General features: G+C 34.9%; 2 protein-coding genes across 2 annotated transcripts; both read left to right on the forward strand.

The window, feature by feature from the left end:
- Window positions 1-1,465: 1,465 nt before the first annotated feature.
- Window positions 1,466-9,777, forward strand: LOC148271595 (ADP-dependent glucokinase). The gene is made up of 3 exons (XM_088241182.1): window positions 1,466-1,977; window positions 5,661-6,085; window positions 6,642-9,777. Exons 1-3 carry the CDS (start codon window positions 1,643-1,645, stop codon window positions 7,322-7,324), a joined length of 1,443 nt encoding a protein of 480 aa, XP_088097308.1. The 5' UTR covers window positions 1,466-1,642; the 3' UTR covers window positions 7,325-9,777.
- A 6,628-nt stretch (window positions 9,778-16,405) lies between these two features.
- Window positions 16,406-20,829, forward strand: beta4GalNAcTB (beta1,4-N-acetylgalactosaminyltransferase B). Its single transcript, XM_088241187.1, has one exon. The coding sequence runs from the start codon at window positions 16,499-16,501 to the stop codon at window positions 17,450-17,452; it is 954 nt and encodes a 317-aa protein (XP_088097313.1). The 5' UTR covers window positions 16,406-16,498; the 3' UTR covers window positions 17,453-20,829.
- Window positions 20,830-22,279: the final 1,450 nt, after the last annotated feature.

Here is a 22,279-nt window from a genome sequence, read left to right on the forward strand (position 1 = left end):
TTTGAATACCATGCATGAAATTCCGGGTTCCATTTGCGGTTGAAATTTTTGTTCTGGAAGGTGAAGGTGGCACTTGAGCGTAAAACTGATCATCGATCGTGTTTGCAATTGGTATTTACCTACCTGCTTCCATTAATTTATACTTATAACATTTCGCGACGTTTCGTTGATAAAACTGAAAAGAAAACATCTTGATTTCGACAAAACCGCATTAAAATGAAAACATAAACATTTACAGGGTTTTATTTTAAATAAATTCAAAATGTTTTCCCACAAAGTAAATTCTGAAACAATAAATCATATAATTTACAGGGCACATGGCCTGTCATTCATTAGCTGCGTTTTAAGTACCTAACTTCTTTATACAATAGATTGAGTTTTCTTGGTGGAATTGCATTTTAATTATAATTTACTATAATTATAACTTTGTACAATGTGTAGCATTCGCAAATTCTTCTATCTGTTTACAGAGTAAAAGTATATGTATGTGATTTTTTCGAATCATAAAGTTTCGCATTATATTAAATAAATTGTTTATGTTTTATGAATGTATGTACATATGTGTATGCGCATGGGTGGGTGTACATGTGTGTGTATGTAAGGGTATATATGTGTATATATGTTTGTATTTGTGTGTATGTATGTATATGTATGTATATGTGTATGTGTGTATATATATGTATTAAAATGTATAAACAAGTAAGTTTATATTTTATTAGCCTGTTCTTTCTATTAACTTATAAACTATATTATCATGTTCTTCGCAGTCTCAATCCTGGGGATTGGTTTGCAGCAAAGTCCTGCATCTCGTCCTTCATTGCCACGGTCTCTATTCTCTGCAGGCCTCTTCAGCTCGACATATGAGGCACCGTTTAAATCCTCCCACACTTGCTCCAAATATTCCCGTCGGGGGCGCCCTCTGTAATTTGTCCCATCAGCCATTCCTTCTATGATGTCATGAAGGAGACCCTATGTCGTATAATGTGGCCGATCCATTGGACTCGCTTCTCTGAGATGGTTTTGATTAGGTGCCTCTCTTCTTCGATTCTGCTGAGAACCTCGTCATTAGTGACTATCATGTATTAAAATGTGATTGCCTAGCTTGGAACGGGGTATGTACCCTTGTTAGATGGGCAAAGTGAACATAAAATTGTATTTATAATAAAAAGTATAAATAAATAAAAATAAATAAATTACTAGGTAGTGATTTTTCAACCCACAAAAATAATTATGATCTTATGAATAATTATGAAATAATAGATGTTCAAATATGGGCAGAATGGTGAATGTTCCACAGTGTGTAAAGTGGCCCCTTAAACCAGCCAATGACAGGTCATAAGCCCTGTAGATGCCTAGACTTCTATATTACCTTCTCTAAAATGTTCTTCTTCTCTGTTGTAATACGTTAATTATAAACTTGTTCATTCTATGGACGCTGGCGCCAGCTGGTGTCGGCGATTAGGAATAACGAACTGTCACTTGCGTTCCTTCAGTTTATTACTTATCATTATTACATTCCGTTGAAATTTCAGATTATGGTAATTGACGTGGCCGCGAAAGGTTTTATAAATGCATTTAGCATAAACGACTTCTGTGTTTCGTTTATTCGTTTAGTTGAGCTCGGCTGAGCTGTTAAATCAAAATGTTCGGCTCAACGTTGAAGGTTGGATCGTTGCTTTCGATATTTTTCGTTCTTTGGGCGGTCTATTTCAAAAACAAAGATAGTGATCTGTTGAAAATAACATCGATATCCGACAGTTTTTTAAGGATAGAAAATAAATATTTAGTGGGAGAAGGTGCTGCGATCCCGAAAGTGGCCGTCGGATACGGAGCTTGCTACGATATCTTCGCCAATGCCGTGCCGCTGCTGAAGTTCGAGGAAATGGAAGGGCAGCCGGAACATTTTGACGACATTTCTACTTTCCCAGAACTCGTGAAAAGCTTCGCTTATTACTTTCGTCATGGTGCCGCTGCAGAGTTAGTAAACAAGCTTTATAAATCTCTAACAATTTACATAACCAAGTGCATAACTCTCATTGCCTTCGCACATATTCTGAGCGAATTTCTTAATAAAGTCAATAAGGCCAGTCTTGCACTCATGTTTATCTTTATCTTATGTCCTTAATTTCTGATAAATATACTTTTTTTACACTTTTATATAACAACAATACATGTAATAATTTTATGTTTAACGTTTCTACCTCTAATGGAGCAAGATGCGTTAGAGAAGAAAATAATATAAATAATATGTAAATATGTTATCTTTACCCAACTGAAAATGTTGATCTTATTTAATAATAGAGCAGTTGTTTTATTTAGAAAAATATTTGAATTTTTAATATGAGGAATTTTAAAGAAATTAGATTCGTAGCATCTTTCTAAAGGCTAATCAGCGCCTTTCAAAGCTCTTTATAAAAAACAAACCAACGTTTTGATAATTAGAGATGTCACGAATATTCGGCTACTTTTTTAAATTTTGGTATTCGGCCAAATACCGGATACCAAGTTATTAAAAAAGGGGCATATTACTAAAAAATGTATCTATTTTAATCACAAATGATTAGTTTAATACTTAAAATATATCAGTGGTATGTTGTGATGAATGAAAACCATTTTTTCAGTATTAGTTGGTAGCAAACGATTGCACTTTTTCTCATAAATAATAATACCTCGCGAGATCTTGTTGTTACACAGCAAACACACAGCCAGTTTACTATCTACACTACAAATCTCATCATATTCCCAAATAGGTGATTTTTTATTAAATGGTTTCATGATGTACAATGAACAAATAATTACTAATTGCTAATAATTATTACTAATAACTAATAAGGACTATTAGTAACACAATGTGATGTAATAATGAACAAATAACACGTGTCGCAACATGATTTTTTTTACTCGCTAATGAAATAAATACGCCCGCCCCGTCACCCCCGCATGCACAGCAATGAGACAGGTCGTAACCTGTCAGCGAAATTCATGTATCTTTTGCCGAACATTCGGCCACCAAATATTCGGTATTCGGCCAAATCACTATTCGTGGCATCTCTAATGATACCAAAGCACAGTTGATTTTTAAAAGCAGGAAAAATTTAAAGTATTTTTAGACCATTTGGATATTGCACTTTGCATTCCAGAGTGTCATAACACCAAATAATGACAAACATAATAGGTACTGCTGACATAACAACAATAACCAATGAACCAAAAATGAATCGGTTTATAAATACGTAAAATTCAATTTATTTACACTATACATAGTGTGCCTATGTATACATAATAATATGTATGTGAGATTTATAAACTTAACATATATAACTTATATTTATTTTTAACTATGTTATACAATTTGTACAAATTGGCTACAGCCATCAATAAATAATATAACTATGGCAAATAGAACCTGGTCAGCACCACACGAAGGAACTGATAAAACAGGACTGGTAAAGGTTTTCTTTCGACCTAGTAAAGCTCAGCCGAAACCAAGTGAGGGTTATCACCAGAGAAAGAGAGAAATGAACAAACACCTTTCTAGAACGAACCTTTCCCAAACTTCTAGATGTAGGTTCTGCAGTGCAGATGAGGAAACATCTACACATATTATATGTGAATGTGATGCTTTACATCTTAAAATAAGCCTCATCCTCGGAGAACTACTGATTACACCTAAGGATGTTAAAGAGCTTGCCCCCTTCCTAATAGCCCGATACTTTACAGATTTGGGTTTGGAAAGGGAAATTTAGCAAAATGAGAACACTCGCCTTTCACACAGTAGCCAGGCTCTTTAAAGACCTGGGCTTGGAGGGCGAGAACTATTCACGGGGATCCGTCACAATAGATTTTTACAGGTCGCAGTGACGCCAGGACCATGTATAGAACTGACCCCCACCTCTAAGAATAAGAATAGGTTTGCATTCCAAAGTGCAATATTCAAATGATGATAAACGTAATATTATGTTTTTTAAACAAGCCTTTAAGTTTATATCCAGCATTATAAACATACTTACCGGGTCACCTCTGTATTTATTTACCCGTTGTATTTCTTCTCGTTTATCTAATGTACATAATTCTTTCTTTGTGATTACCCCTTTTTCAAACATGATAAGAATATAAAATTTTCATTGCAAGTAAAGATAATAAATATGTCCCAGTGTCTTATGTATTTATTATTTTTATAAACGCCCAGAGGGCTCTTATAATATATAGTTAAAAAGTACATAAAGTATTATAGCAATTGACATAAAATATAATCATAATTATTTCACTAAATATGATAATAACTATTAAAAAAGAAAAAGGAAATAAAGTAAAGATGAATAAAAATTAAAAACACATTAAAAATAGGAAAATCAAGGGGATGGCCATTCAATGGTTATGTGCTAAAATATGTTTATAAAGAATGATGCAGTTTTTCTTGCCCAAGAAATTTTTCATCATCATCATTCCCTTTCCGCACCTAATGGTGCATAGGGCACTTCATTGGTACACCAATCGCTGCGTATCTTAATCATTTTTGTTACATGAAGGTAAGATGATCACTCTTTCGCTTCAGGTACCAGTCCAGGGACTAAGAAATATTCAAGTGTAAAAACAACTTATTAAATAAATATTTCTTGCCTTGCTTTTTTTTGCACCACAATAGGCCAGGAGGCCCAACTACAGTGGTGAATTACATCACAGAACACCCAGGCTTGAGAAAAATCACATTTAATTTTTGTGTTTGTGTTTTGTGTTGAACCTCCCGTGTGTGAGTCAAGCGTCTTGACCACTAAGAAATTTTTGGTCTTATATTATTTCAATCTTAAAATACAAAATAATAAAAAGATAGTAAAAATAGTGTATTATAGTAATAATATTTCTTAATATAAAAGGTTAATGCATACATTTTACAAAAACATGCCTTTGCTGTTGATTACATTGGAAATTTAATTTGCGCTTTAGGAACCATTGTTTTTGCTTCATTATACTAAATCAGATACAGAAAATATCGATGAATAAAATGAACTTAATTATAATTATAAAAATACGTAAATAGTTTTAATTAATTTATATTTTTTACCAGTGACTGGTTTCGTCGTGACCGACATCGCCATGACGAAATAAAAATGAAATAAAACTATATACATATTTTTATTATTATCATTAAAATGTAGTTCCACCAAAAAATGTCACTAGAAAAATTCAATCTATTAAAATTAACTTACATGTGTTGACATATTACAACAGAGATGAAGAACATTTAAGAGAATGCAATATAGAAGTTTAGTCATCTACAGGGCTTACGACCTGTCATTGGCTGGTTTAAGTGGCCACTTTACACACTGTGTAACATTCACCATTCTGCCCATATTTGAACATCTATATTCCTTCAATTCTTTCATCTGTTGATGTTTGTGAAGTTAAAGAGCTGAAACCTTTATTTATGCGGATGAGATTCGTCTAATTGAATTATTTCACCTACATACTAGGCAACGCCTGAAAATGTTATTTTTTCAATTTCTATACTTCTTCATGGACCAGGTGGATTTATCAACAATATTTGGAGTTTGTCCAAATTTTTGTAGACAAGGACTGGATTCAACTCCATGGGGAGCTGTTAACATTAACATATTAGAACAGAGATGGGGAAATGGTGATGATTTTGTAAATAATTTCAGACGGTACATGTCCAATGGTTCGCTGTTTGACGAGATAGTGTCCATCGCCGAGAAGGATCCGGAGGCTCGCTGGGCCGTGGGGGGCAACGCTCCCGTCATGGCTTCCCGCTTCCTGTTGGAGGGCTGTCGCGTGCTGCTAGCCGCGCGCTCCAGTGCCCGCTTGCGCGAGGCTCTGCCCCCCGGGCTGGTCAGCGCGGGGGCTCCGCTCGCCAAGGACGATGTCCACCTCATCCTGGAGTACAAGGCTGACGCCACTTGGGGCCCGTTTACAGCTCCGAGGGCCAACAGATATATTTTGCACAACGATGAGAATAATCCCATGGTTAGCTCGTTGGAGCCGTTCGGAGAGCTGCTGACTTCTTTCAAACCGAATCTACTCGTTGTCAGTGGATTGCAAATGATGGACAGCTATCCATTCCCTCCTGGTAGGTATCCAAAGAAACCTTTTATAAATTATTTGGAATATGAACAGCAAAATGTCCTAAATATAAAATCTTTTTGTCCCAATTAGTACTTTGATAATTACAAATATTTTTCAAAAGAAATTGATGTAGAAAATCATAAAATAGGGCACTGCATTATATCGTTACATGGAAGGTAAGGTGATCAGTTTTACGCTTCAGGCGCCAGTTTAGAAATATTAAAATACTGCACTGTAGAATCACCTCTAAAACCAATATTTCACATCCACCCTGCCAGGAATCAAACCTGCGATCGAATAGTAGGCGAATGCCCCAAACACTACACAACGAAGTGGACTTAAATTCACTTGATTTCAGATCGTTTGGCTGAGAGTAATCATCGAGTCGAAAATGCTCGTCCAGGATTCTGGTTCCTTTCTACACCGAACTGTATTCTTTAGCCGCCCGGATGCAGAATACATTTTACTTTAAAAAAAAAAAAAATTATGATCAATATCAACAACTAAATTGTAATCATTTATTTAAAACACTATATAGATACGGTAAATTTTAATTTTAGGTGTTCGTGAAGCTCGCCTAGAGAAAATTAAACAACAGATGATATCTCAGACGTTGTCTACATTGGTTCACTTTGAAATGGCTAGCTACGTTGAAGTTAAGCTAATGACAGACTTGACTAAAGAAATCATTCCTTACTCCGATTCGCTGGGAATGAACGAACAGGAGTTAGTAAACTTATACCACACTCTGAAATATGGGAATATTAGTGTTGTCGCGGACTCTAATCCGAGAGTGGCGACAGCGCTGGACCAAATGAGAAATGTATTCAAAATGCTCAGAAAAAATAGCTTAAACATTCCGGAAAGTAGGAAATTAACGAGGATCCACGTTCATACGCTGGCTTACCAGGCCATAATGACGGTGAAGGGGTCCGCGTGGAAGCGGACGATGGCGGCCGCCGCCAAGGCCTCCCTCACGGCACACCGGCACGTGTGCGGCACCAGCCGCATCGAGCCAGAGCGGGTGCGGCTGGTCATGGACGACAGCTTCGCAACCTCGGCCAGCGGCGGTGCTGCGGATCGCGTCGCGCTGGATCCCGCGCGCCCCGTGTCTTGCTGGGAGGAGGGCTCCTCCCCCGTGCTACTGCTGTGCGTCGCCCCTGTGTTGGTGTGTACCGACGCTCGCCAGACTGCTGGAGCCGGAGACAACATCTCAGCCGCCGGACTGGTTTTGCAAATCTGATCAATCTACTACAACCCACTTATGTTATCTGTTTATGAGGGTTGATTGATACACTCCACCCCTGATCTATTTCGAGGCGGATGAGAACAAATTTTCGTAGCATATTTTTCGGCGTAGTCTCCTCGGACTCATACGCACTTCTTCCAGCGATGCTCTAATAGTAAACCCAGCTTCGCAAATAGCAGTCATTGACACTGACGCCTTGTGTGCTGGTAGTGTGTAGATGAGTGGTCGGCAGAAGTCGAACAAATGTTCTACCAGGAAGCTAAAGAAATATTGTAGCATCGATGTAAGAAGTGCATACGAGTCCGAGGAGACTACTATGCACTAAAGAAATATTGTAGCATCGATGTAAGAAGTGCATACGAGTCCGAGGAGACTGCTATGCACTAAAAGAAAATAAGGTAAAAAAATAATTTGCTGTCCACTTTAAAATATGTCCAGGGTGGAGCATATTAGTCAACCCTCGTACGAACATGTAGAACCTCAGACTGGTTTGTTATTGAATTATGTGCATTGAAACACACCCTATCGAGTGAACTCGGATGTGATCGGACAAAGGTACATTTTGCCATATTAGGTACCCTTTAATTGCTCCAATTATTAATCACGTATATTGTTGCGCATTTTTTTTATTACCCAGAAATTATTTAACTTACTGAATAATATACTCTTAAAGTAGCTTTTAAACATCTACACGGACTGATTGTAATTATGTACAGTGGTGTGTTTTGGTAATTAATATATCGGCACTTCTACTTAGCGAGTTTGCTGCCGCATGCGTAGGTTATTCAGATATTTTTAAAATTCAATTTTTTTCAACTGGGAATTATTGTAATCAATAAAAAAATGGTCACAATGAAAAGTTATTTGGTAACGCTTTGAATTTTTTTATTCTACCAAAATCAAATAATTTTTTCTGAAAAAATGTTTTTATCACAAAATTTACTACTTTCATTGAATTTACATTTTGTCTTATTTTAGTGTATTTTATAATGTATTGTGTACCAATAATTTCAATGTCTACTTTGATGGTAAATATGTTAATACTAGAAAATGGCATTTTATCAAAATAATACGATTCTAATAGGAAACATAAATACTTAATCGCATTAGTCAAACTTTACTTATTGAAAAACAAAGAGATTTCTATTTAATTTGTTTTTGTACTCGTATTATCACAATTGTAAAAAATGTACAGTACAGATAATCCTCCTACAACACGGTATATAGGTTCCTTTAAAATGCTGTGTAAATAATGTGAAACTCTGTTATATGAAGTCAGAGCCAGTACAAAATGGGGATTGGGTAAAAAAAACAAAATAGTTTTTTTGTCAATAAAAAATTATCATATTTATGTGTCAAACAGTAATTTTTTTTTTTATTAAATTGCGATTTAATGATTTTCTCCCTCGTCGCTGCTAGATACAAATAAACGTAAACATTTTTTCGGTTGAATGATAATATCATCTTCACTCTCTGAGCTTTTTTTATCATCATTTGCACTTTCTGCCATCTTTAAAAAGTCGGTGATTTTGGTTTGCTCGCTGTTCCTTGAAAGGTTGTTGTAAATTTTCTGCTACGGAAGCAGATAATTTTCCAGCTCCCTTTTGGATTTTTGGCTTCTTTCAGCGAATGGGCCTGCATTTAAAAAAAAAATGGATTTTTCGCTACACTTAGCCTTCTAATTTCTTTAAAGTAAGTTATTTTATTTCACAATAATCTAGTTTCTCTTCTCAAAATCGATTTGAATGTCTGAAACCATCTCCAGCAAATATGCTTTGGCAATTTCATCTTTCATCACTAAATCTTGAATGTCCCGAATCTTCAAAACCGTCATCTCCGATCCATTTTGCAAGTTTTTAATATGCCAACAATTTCATTTTATGATAATCTTTTAAACAAACATCACATATATAACCGTGTTGAGAGAAACCGTGTTGTAGGAGGGTTCCTGCAAAATTTTAATAGTTTTAGAGCGAAACCGTGTTGTGGGAGACCGTGTTATAGGAGGTTTACCTGTACTTGCGTTAATTTTTATTTTGATAAATATTTCATTGCTTTCCATTCGCTATCAATACAAAATGAAATAATCACGCAAAACTTGCAACCACAATTAGGGTACAGCACAATATTGTTATGAAAAACTAATAAACTGCTTTATAAACTTGTTTTAGACTAAGTCATCCTTCATTACATCGTTATAACTTTTTATGACATGTATGTATGTAATTGGCATTTATACAATACTATACAATTCTGGTGATAGCTATTTATACTTTAATAACATTCTTTTCTTTGCATTCCAATATACTTTTATAGAATTTAAGGTTTTGACTGATAATAAAATCATAAAATTTTTAAAGTCATTAATGATAAATATGTAAATATTTCTTATTTATTGTATTCACTTTTTTAACTTATGGTTGATTGAAATAAAAAGTATATGAAAATTTGTTTATTACTTACTTTTGTTTAGGAAGCTTGGGGAGGATACGGGTAAGAGACCACAGAAAGTGTTGTTTTACTAAGCCTCTGTGTGAACTACTAAAAGTCTTTAAAGTAAAACAAAAAATTGGTTAAAAATCTGAACAGAATTCTGAGCAAAAATTTTTTATATAATTTTTAAATTTTTAACACCATAAACATAATAATTATTTATAGCGTTGTTTATTATCTGACTCAAAATCTGTCTATGGGCATGCCCAGTAAGTAATGTACGATAAATACATTTAATGCTTACAATACTGGGCATAGACGCATGCAGATTCTTAATGAAAAAAATAATGATAGGTCGAATTAAAAAATTAATCAATTTAGTAGTCTTAAAAATATAATTGCAGCCATCTTTCCATTTTCCACTTTTCTTAGAAAATGGTGCTGAACAAACTCGATACGGTCAATATAAGTCCTGATTGGAGAGGTGTATTCTAGATGGGGTCGAACTGGTAAGCAGTAAAGTGTTTTATGATAATAATACTTTTGAAATCCATCGTCATTTTATTGATAAAGGATTGAGAGATTTGTTTTCGATATTATACATTTGTTCTCGATAGTTTACTCTCTAAAATAATAACAAGATCCTTTGTTGAAAAAACCATTGAAAGGGAAATATTGTTTAGTTTAGTAAACGAGAAATTAATTGTAAGACCATTTTATCGAGTTTTATTTTACACTTTTTATGCATAATATATTGGTTTTTATCTACATATAACATATAAATTATAATGGCTGTGGTATATGCGCAAGTAAAGGGGTGAAAATGGGAAGGAAAGAAGGAAATAAGAAATCAAATCGTGACATTGCAGCGGTGATTTTATGTTGCACGAGCGGAACCCGGCAATGCTTTGCTATTGCTACGTTTGAGTTCTTACTCATATATAGATTAAATGAACAAAATCGAATGCTGTCGAAACACAATCTCTTAGGTGAATGTGTGGCAAAAATATGTGCGATAGATTCACAAATGTTGAAATCCGTACATTATGTAAGGCTGAGATAAGCATTAACAACAAAATCAAGAAAGGAGCTCTGCGTTAGTTTGGAGATGGAGAGCGAATGGACAGCAAAAGAACTGCTTAAACTATTTACAATGCGAATATTGATGGATGCAGAAATAGAAGAAGACCGACAAAGACATGGCATGACCAAACCAAGAAATACATGAAGATGGACATGTTAAAAGTCGAATCCTCGCTTCCTCATTTATAAGAAGATGTATGAATTAACAGGAAGCGAGATCTGTATGCAAAGAAAGAGTGATGTGGCGTTCTATCCTCTGCTTACCCGTACGTAAAAACTGCGTGATGATTTGTTTTGTTTGTTTTTTTTATATCAATTATTGCATTTAGTCAAGATTAGATATACACGTATACATTATTATTTTAGTGTTTCGGTTTACATAAATTATGATGACAGAGAATTTTGATAAATAGGCGTTTGAACATTTTTTTCCTATCACTGTCTTGCAGTTGCCTCCTAACACTGTGCGAAAAAGATAACTGCATGTCAGACCTTTTGTTAGAATAGACAAAATTGACGTTTCGCCAACCCGTTTTCCGCATCTCAAAACTAAACCGATTTTGTTATTTTTTTGACAGAGTATCAGAATAAATTTTCTGTATTGATATGTTTTGCGTTTTTCAAAAGAAAAAAAAGTTAAATTTATATACCTTGCGCCGTGTGCCCGTAGACAACAGATGAAACTGTGCTTTTTTATGGGTTTGGATGGTTCTAGTTGACATAATAAACCTTTTTTTAAAAAACAAACAATACAGGGACACGCCAATTGTAAATATCTATTATGTGTAAAAAAGAGCTCAGCGCTGGTTTGGACATGCAGAGCGAATGAACAACGAAAGAACGGCTAAAAATATATACAATGCAAATGTTCATGGATGCAGAAATAGAGGAAGACCGTGAAAGACATGGCATGACCAAATCCAACAAATACTTGAAAAAGGACACGGTAAAAGTCGGAATAATCGGCGCGCGTGCATGAGAAAATCTATGAATGTAGAGGAATCGAGATCTGAATGCAAAGATAGAGTGATGTGACATTCTATCCTCTCTGTCTACCTTTATGGAGAAACGGCGTGATAGTTTGTTCTTGTTATTGTAAAAAAAACATTTCTCTACTGCCATAATTCATAGAGAAAATATGTGAATACGTCTGTATGAAAAAAAGGCCGACCGCATTTCCTCTTAATTTCAACTCAAGATTAAACATAATTAAGTATACTTACAAAAATTTACTAAAAATTCTTTAGTAAAAACCGTTCGGATAAACATAAAAAAGATGTTGTAACTTTTCATTGGTAAGTAGCTACTTGTTTATGATTGAATTCCAAATCTAAAAGTAATAGATTGATGTACAAATATTTAATTTAAGTAGGTACCCAAGTACTTGTTTGTGTTTGAATTCCAAAACATAAAAAAAAGCTCTCCATGTAACTGCTAATTTTGCCTCTCGCGGCAAACATTTATTAGCCAAGGTTGATTTAAGTGGACCGTTCACTCTGTTCCCGGCACTTGCCCTCCCTTCAATATCTTTCTCAGTCATTCCATCCCTAGTAAATATACTTCTCAGAAACACTAATTCTCTACCTGTTTTAGTATAACCCCTTTCACAGTGATTTCACATTTAGTCATACTTTCATTTCTTTCAAAAACCATCACATCAAATTTATTGACATTCATCGACAAATCCCTTCCCTTGCATACATCATAGATTTTTGTAACCAAGAATAGGAGTGCTGCATCACCACCATACAAAAGACAATTGACAGTTAAATCACCCATTTTTCCTCCCATTCTTAAACCTTTCAGTTCTTTCATTCAGTTTTAATTCTTTCATTAATCTCAAACTTTTGAAATTTTCTTTCTTTTAAGAAACAAGCTTCCTGGATTCAAACTAAAGATATTAACTCTTTTTTTCTATGATAATATAAAATGAAAAAGTACCTTTTAATCTTTTATAGAATATTTTCTTTTCTCTGTCTTATATTATACAAAAATATTATACCTGTCTATTTATTATACAAAAATATTATACCTGTATATTTATTTTACAAAAATATTATACCTGTAAATTTATTGTACAAAAATATTATACCTGTATATTTATTTTACAAAAATATTATACCTGTATATTTATTATACAAAAATATTATACCTGCATATTCATTATACAAATAATCATTCCTGTCTATTTATTATAGGAGCAAAAATTTCATAAACATTTCTTGTATAACCACCCACGAACAGGCCATGCCTTTGTGGGATTTTTTTGTTTACTATTCTTACCGTTAATATGTATTTCATATTCTTTATTTTTTGAGTACTCTGTTTTACCTCTTTTATACATTGTAAAAAAAAAAAAAAAAAAGTTATCAATATATATGTTGAACAGCCATGGTGACATCATACAACCCTGTTTGACTCCTTTATGAATGTCAAACCACGATGTGTATGATCCATTTACCCTAACACATGCTGTGCTGTCTTTATACAGAGAAGCAATAGCCCGTGTCAGATTTTCATTCACTCCATACTCCGATAACACCTTTCATAATTTTTCTCTGTCAACTCTATCAAACGCTTTTTGCAGATCGACAAATGTGCAGAAAAGCTTTTGGTTTTTAGCAATATTTTTTCCTGTCATGTTTCAAAAAGCAAATATTTGATCCGTACATCCTCTTCCATTCATAGAACCGCTCTGTATATCCCACACTTTATCCTTAGTAACTTTTCTTACTCTCTCAATTAGTATTCTTCCATACATTTTTCCAACAGCGCTCAGAAGGCTGATTGCTCTGTAATTTCCGCATTTCACCCTTGAATATTTTCCCTTGTATAGAGGCATAACAACAGCCCTTCTCCAGTCTGGAGGCAGATTCATCGCAGGAAAAATACCAGAAAACATCCAAACAACTGACTCAATGTGTAAAAATGACTTTCTGTAAGTAGTCCTGTCGCGTAACAACACAGAAATTTAATTCTCAGTAAGATCACAATGGTTAAATGCGATTTTGGGCCTTTCGGTCTATTATGGTACAAATAAATTGAAATTAAGAATCGAAAAATAATCAACAAGAATAGAGTAAATTAAAAAAATAAATTGTAAAATGAAATTATATTTGTTTAATATTATACTCAAAATACAGCAACTATGCATCAGAAAATTTAATCTTTTTATTGGCAGGGCCATTTAACAATTCTTTATTTTTGGGGTCCCATAGTCCGCTACGTATAAATCTTTTGGCCGCATCTTTATCCAGAACTGGTCTATTTTTCCTTTCGACAGCTTCGTCTTTCTTTTGCATCAGTTGACGGATCCTCAGGAGCTGCTGCTTGACGGGGTGACCGTTGGGATCCACCCCGCGGAACCGCAGCTGTATCCAACACAAGGAGTTTATTGCATAAACTGTAAACAGTTTCAAGTTTATTCTATCTTCGGGACTCATGTCCATTATATTATTTTGGCTCTCTTCTGATAATTGAATATGTTTATGTATTTTGGTAATCCAACTGTTTATTTCTACTGATTTGTTTTTGAATTCGATATCCGTCGTCACGTCACCAAAATCTAGGTTTTCTATTAATGACATGTTTTTTATTATGAAATAAAAACAACGAATGTAAAGTTGTATGCTAGGAATTATTGTGCGAATAACAGAAATCACACCAACTTTTACTCACTGACAATTTGTTTTTTAAAAAAATCACAAAATTCGCGCCTTTCGCGGTTGTAAATCACATACAATAGTGGAATACAAATGCACGGATTATTTATGAAAATTGATGGCAAAAATGAAAATCGCGAGGCCGCATGAAACGTCTGTCGTAAAAATAAGCCGCAAAAATGCAAAGAAAAAAGTCATATTGTTTTGACCAGAGTTGCCAGACTCGATCAAGCGAAAATAGGTAGATTCAGAAAAATAAATAGTAGATTCGGTAGTGGCGAGGGGAGGGGAGGGGGGCAAAAATAAATTTGACATTTGTTCAAAATTAAGCCGTTTCGCCTAAGGCCATTGCTTTAAATATTCGAAAACGCTTGATAAATGAACAATGAAAACCAAAAGGACTGTAATATGTGAATCACCAAAATACACTGATTCCAGCTTGCAAAACTGGCCCAGAATACAAGTAAATCTTGTTTTATTACTTTGAGGTTATATTGATATTTTAATTTCTATTTCAACAATACTGTATTTTTTGTAACCATACAAACTCTTCAGGGGTTTAAGGCATAAATATTAATTAAATCACACTAAGTTACCTATACATGAATTCTTTTTATGCACAAAGATACATCGGTTGAATGTATTTTCATAAAATATATTCAATGGCTCAACGGGTTGCCGTTCTGTGGAAATACAATTATTGTGTATTGTAAGCCTGTTAATGACTCGGAATAAATAGTTTTTTTGCAGGTAGAAGCGTCTTGCAGAATAGGGGTCCTGACATTGATGGGTCTTTTCTGTCTCTCTATCTCCTGGTCATTTTTTCAATCATCAGTCAAACAAATAAATATTTAATATTTTAAAGTCCTTTAAATGTAAAATCTGCTAACTGCTAAAGTACTGAAAAATTGCTTAAAACAACGATTCAACTAAATTGAAATAGAAAAACCATTTCTATCATTTTTATATGAAAGGTGATTCCCTTACATTTCTCCTCATAAAATAAACAAATATATATATGCATTTTTCAATAATGTCATGAAATTCTATTATCATACCACAATATTATATATTTGAAAATAGCCGGGAATCACCATTCACCAATACTCAATAATTTTTTTCATGAATATGTAATTCATTATATACTTATGTACTATTTCCAGTTCCAGTCATATCTTCACGAACGAGAGTATGAGGTTGCATTTCAAAATGCGAAATCTCCAGTTCACTCTGTAACAACAGGAGTACCACAAGGATCAGTTTTAGGGCCATTGTTGTATCTACTTTATACAAAAGACGTTGAAAAAATAATAAAATCTTGCGGGTTATGGGCTCATTGTTATGCTGATGATACCCAAATATACTTTTTCTGCAAGCCGGTGGATAAAGACAATTTACAATTAGCCATCACTCAGTGTATAGGTAAAATAGGTGACTGGATGGCTGAAAATCGACTTATCCTTAATCCATCAAAGACAGATAACCTTTGGGTTGCAACACCAAGAAGGCAACATATGTTAACAGATTCCTCTTTAAACACTGGACCTTCTATTATTCATAATGTCAAGCTTTTAGGCGTTCATATTGACGCTGAACTTTCGCTTGAAAGACAAATCAGCAAAACAGTCAGCGCATGTTTTTACCAGCTAAGGCAAATTAAGTGTATTCGAAAACATCTACCTAATGAGGCAGCCCGTCTCTTAGTGAACGCATTTGTGATATCACTAGTCGATTACTGCAATGGAATATATGCTGGCCTCCCTAAATATAAAATGGAACGATTGCAGTCGATTCTGAATGCAGCTGCTAAATAATACAAATGTCAAAATGTCGCTTAATCTAGCGACAAAGTCGCTAAACTGCCAACACTGACCTAGCTGTCATTTTTGACATCTTGACGGAGTGACGGCGCCGTAGAAATAGTGTCTTTCCGGCCTAGCCGGTCATTTTCGGTTGTTCGTTGAATATGTAGCGATCAATTCCTGAAATCATGTTTATATACGTTAAAATCTCAAAATACCTCGTTTATTCGTTTTTCCTTCTCCTGGCAGTTTTATGTTTTCATACGAGGAGATTCGCGTCGCACTACGAGTATATCAAACAGGAAAATGTATGGCAAGATTTCGCGCAGGAAATGTCCAAGAATCTAACATTTCATCATGTAGCCACTTGCGACTATGCGTCAATTTTAAACGACCATTCAAAAGTATATTTAGAACTGTCGAACGAATTAACGCTGGAATCTATGAACTTAAAACTCGGCGGGGAGTTCGTGCCACTGGACTGCAAGCCGTCCTTCAGTACCGCCATCATAGTACCGTATCGAGATAGAGACAAGCAATTGAAAGATTTTCTAACCTACATTCACACGTTTCTACGAAAGCAGAACTTGCATTACCGAGTATACGTAGTGGAGCAGGATGACGGAAAGGCTTTCAACCGAGCCAAGCTGCTGAACATCGGAGCCGTGGTGGCCATCCAGCACGGCTTCCCGTGTCTCGTGCTGCACGACGTGGACCTTCTTCCGCTGCGCTATGGCAACCTGTACGCATGCACTAGGGCCCCCCGCCATATGTCGGCCAGCATCGACAAGTATCGCTTCAACCTGCCGTATGCGGAGCTGTTCGGAGGCGCCGTGGCGCTGCTGGCCTCGCAGTTTGTGGCGGCCAACGGCATGAGCAACCTGTACTTCGGGTGGGGAGGGGAGGACGACGATCTGTACCAGCGCCTGCTGGAGATAGGCCTCCACCCCGTGCGCCTGGAGCCTTCTGTGAGCGCCTACTCCATGATGAGGCATCGCACTCAGCCGCCGAGCCCTGAAAGGAGGACGCTGCTGGCTCAAGCCTCGCGCAGGTACGCTATCGACGGTCTCAACTCCTTAACTTATGTGGAAAAGTCAACTAAACTGCACCCCCTGTTTACCCATATTGTTGTGCAACTCTGAATATTTTGCAGTCCAAAAGTTCGTATTATCCTAAACGCTAGTCTTGTATTTTTCTTCTTACAAATTTAGTTTTGGGATAATTAAAATTTTCTACGAATGTGGTATCAGGGAAGACGTCGCCGTTGCGTGTCGGGTGGCTTAACTTCCATATTGCACTTCCATAGTTATAAAATAATGCATACTTAGTCAAGTACAAATGGTAGATATCGAGTTATATTTTAGAAAGTAATGGAATCTCCGTTGATTAATAATGTCGCTAAAATAGTGATTTGACTTTAGATGTTAGAACACAAGTGCCCTTTAACGTGTTGAATTAAAAATAACAATTGAATTACGAATAATACACAAATATTATAATTAATATGTAATTTAATAAGTTAAGTGCAATGAATAGTAGTGCCATAGATAATTTTTACTTATACAATGTTGACATCATTTTCCATTCACTTTTTCTCTTAATTATTTCACTAGTGACATTTTGAACAATACGCTAGCGATGAATCTCACTCCATTGTGAATCTGATGTATATCATAAATTATTAGGATAGTAGGTGTAATCAAGTTTTATTAATTCAATCATTTGACAAGCAATATAATTGTTTGGTAAACTAAACACAAATATGATTTATTAATTTCGTTAAATTTAAAAATACTTTTTGATTTTTTTTATAAGTGAAGCCGTCCAAGATAATAATGAGTATGATTTAATAATAGTAAAAAAATGATAAAAAAATAGTCAAATGAATCTCATAAATTAAAATGTCGTATAATATATATTATATTGTATATTTTGTCTGCATTATATATATATTATAGTTATAGCTATGTAATAATACTACAGCTATGTAATACAAGCTATAGCTATGTAGTATTGTGTTATAAGTGTTAACTACTTAAGTTTATGTTTATGTGTGATCTGGTAAAAAAAAAACTGTTTTGGTTCTTGATTCAGATTTTCAACCAAAGATGTATGCCATGAAGTATAAATCATTCTAAAATACTATTCTGACAAAATATACCCAATGATTATTATCTTTTTAAATAGACTATTAAAATAATATTTTTACACATAATTATTTACAAATTATATTTTTTAATGCACGGTTAACAATTTTTTGACCTGCCAGAATTTATTGTCTGAAAGATGTGGGCTTACAATATTTGAAATGTTATTCTGAGTATTTTTGTTTTGCATTTCTTATTCTTGCCACCGGGTCTTTAGCTCTAAACAACTAATACTATCGTAATACTTAGTGTGGAATTGAATAAAATAACATCACTCTTATTATGTATTTACATATATAATTAGTCCGATTTATTTCTTTCAAGAAAAGAAACACCAAATATGATAAAATAAGAATATTCATCTTGCATATTAACGTTAGATATTTATCTTAAATAAACAAGTATTAAGGACATTGGCCTGTCCTGACCCTGATCAGCCTCTCTGTAATAATGAACAGAGAATCGAGAAAGTTGACAGATTTAAATACTTGGGAGTACACATAACTGAGGATGGAAGCATGCACAGCACAAAGAGCTCGCAACCTGCCTAGGAATTCCTGAAGCAACTTTTAACATGATGCGTGTTGTATGGAACTCTAGTCTATACTCGGTCAAAACGAAATGCCGATTATTCAACTCTTGTGCAATGCCAGTACTCTTATATGGGTGCAATTCTTGGCACCTTACCAAAGCTCAAAACACCAAACTTCTGAGTTTTGAGAGTAAGTGCGTGAGAAGAATATTAGGTATAAAGTTGTTCGATTTTATAACTAACATTGAAGTACGAGAACGGACGCAGCAACTTCCTATAACGAGCGTCTTGAGGATGCGGCGGTGGATCTGGCTTGGACACATGCTGCGCATGCCTCAGGAGAACCTAAACCCAAGTCTTTAAACCTGCGGGCTCACGCCGTCCTGGAAGGCCGTCGATGACGATCTTTCGACTTTATTCGGCGGAATTAAGGGGCGCTGAATTGACGTGTGAAGAGGCGAAAATGCTGGCTGGCGATAGTGTCTCCTGGAGGCAATTGGTGATGTGGTGATGAAAAAGAAGGAGATGATAAGATATTTAGCTAACTTCTAAATTTCTTTAAACTGAAAGTAATGCTGGTGCACAAACATTTTTCAGATTCAGACAAAATCTTTTTTGTCAATTTGCAATCAACATGCAATAATTTCGATCCATTTTATATTGTAATTTGGTATATAATGATGTTAATCTATTTGTTACAAATATTTATTTGGTCAAGCCTTTTTATTCTAAATTGTAGCAACATATAGTCTCATCAGCGATGGTGGTGGGTGTGAAGGTGAAATACAGCGACGTATAGGTATTGCCAAAAATGCCATGAGTCGACTGGTGAAGATTTGGAAGAATCGCAGTATAACCATTAACACCAAAAAGAGACTGGTGAAGGCCTTGGTTTTTTCAATGTTCACGTACGGTGTGGAGTGTTGGACACTGAGGGAATCTGAAAAGAAAAAAATCAAAGCTTTCGAAATGTGGTGTTGGCGGCGAATGCTGCTGATTCCGTGGACAGCCAGACATGCATCTATACTCCAGGAACTGGACATAAGAGAAAGAATAACATCCATGTGCGAGAAAAGAATCCTGCAGTTCTTTGGGCATATTTTCAGGGGGAACTCTGATAGCTTGGAGAAAACTATTCTCCTGGGAAGTGTCGAAGGGACAAGGTCGCGTGGACGTCAACCGACAAGATGGAGCGGCACAGTCACTTAATTATCAGAATCATCACTGACGAATGCCTATAGAAGAGCACAAGACCGTTCCAGATGGAGGGAGACTGTCCACAGACGAGCCAAGCCTGGAGTCAAACGTAATCACCATCCTCAGATATGAGGCACGGATTGAAGAGAGAGTAACAACATATTTTTTTGCATCTTTATACCGTTATTTCACAATGTAAGTCTGCCTATTAAGTATTTTTTTAAATACTCTGATAATGCAATTTGAATTCAACTTTAATCACTTACTACATTATTTTATTTAAAGTAAGAATTGTGAAACTACCCTATTATTCACAACATTTACTTATTCTTTTAAATATTTTTTCTCAAGTCATCTCTATTAGTCAAATAAATTAATCTGGTCTGTTTGTTTTTTTATGAATATAAGTACCCTTGTAGGCATTTAAAAAATAGAGCTGGTAATTTTATTTTACGCATGAGGAAATGCAGAATCATCCTAATTTGTGAACAGTAGAAAAATGTTAAATAAAAGAATGGTGTTTGATGAATTTACTGGAGATTGAATAATCGAGATAAATAGATCTGATTTATTGACCAGATGCTGTTACTGGAAACAATATTAGTATGCTTCGGGAAAAATAATTTGTATGCTAAAAAATAAACAATCCTTAGTATAATATATATATATATAAGTATAAAATTTGCCTCTCGACATCCACTGTAGATAATAGTTATGTCTAAAAACAATAAAGTAATAAGACTTTATACTAACTGGACAATTTAGAGATTATGCTTTTATCAGAATCAATAAAGTGACTACAATCTCAATTATTGTTTCTTATTTATTTATACAGACCAACTAAATATTTTCCAATAATGTGCAAAGATATTTATGTCAAATTCAAGAAGTACAAGCTTTTCACTGAATCAAAAACAAGATCCCAAATAAATCTCACCAACCTACCCTTTCTTATTAATTGGTCAGATCCATAAACCATTTTCTAACATCTTATTTATGACTATTCGATTCAAGCATCGAGCAATAATTACTCGATAGAGACACTGAGGTATAATTAAATAGAGATGATGCTTCATAAAACGGCAGTTTGAAATGAGCGTTGTCGTTGCCGTGCAAAATGCGTAGTAGAGTAAAAAAGACTGACTGTCTATGGAAGTTTACTGTAAATTGAAAGCTGTATGTCGCGCCTTTTTATGCCGCTTTAAATTTACTGACTACAAGTTAAGTTCCGGAACTTACGTTTAATGGAACGCAAGACGGGCGCTTAGTGCTGCATCTAGTGTATACATATATATCAATGTATAAGTGAGTAAATTATTAAAAAAGGTAGTGACACAGAAGCGTACCCATAATTACTGAGTTCGTTTATTTATATAACAGAGCTGCATTCATGAGTATGCGAGGAGCATACTAACCAAGGAGCCATGAGCATGCATATACTAGCCAAAAAATTGGAGGATACTCATTTTTTGGATACAAAAAAGTTTGTATTTTATTGTTTACAATCAACATTAGTTTTTAGTGGATCCTAATCAGATTCGTTCGTTAAGGAATTTGAATTCCTTATGATTTCAACCTATTTATTTATTTTTGCTGGATTTTGGGGAACGCAAAAAATAATATTAAATCTCATTTTTTAAATGTATTCCTATCAATGCACCCCTGTAAGCGAGAAGAGCTTCGCAATTGCGCCGATAGGCATAGTTTGACGTTTCCAAAAATATTTTCATTAAAATTTTTTTTTTTTTGAAGGAATAACCCGCTAAGCCTCTATTTTGAGGCTTGTCAGTAGGTGGAAAAGAGGGAATATGGAAGGTGGTAATGAAAAATATACCACAACACCCAGACTAATTGAGAAAAAATCTTGGATTTTTTTTCTTGCAACTGGCGGGAATCAAAATCGCGATGTCAGTTTCACAGTTGGCCGTCTAACCAACTGCCCCACGGCGCCTTTTATATTAAGCTTTGTTACTCACTCATAAACAAATATTTAACAGTGAAAAGTTGAACAATCTTTATCCGAAAGGTTTTTACACGCTTAAAAGCTTGTCATGAATGACACAAGCAGGCATTTTGGTTTTGATTCTAAACGT

The sequence above is a fragment of the Micrasema longulum genome, unplaced genomic scaffold (genome assembly GCF_059751315.1).
Source record: "Micrasema longulum isolate JH-2025_06_02 unplaced genomic scaffold, ASM5975131v1 h1tg002775l, whole genome shotgun sequence".
Classification (NCBI taxonomy): domain Eukaryota; kingdom Metazoa; phylum Arthropoda; class Insecta; order Trichoptera; family Brachycentridae; genus Micrasema; species Micrasema longulum.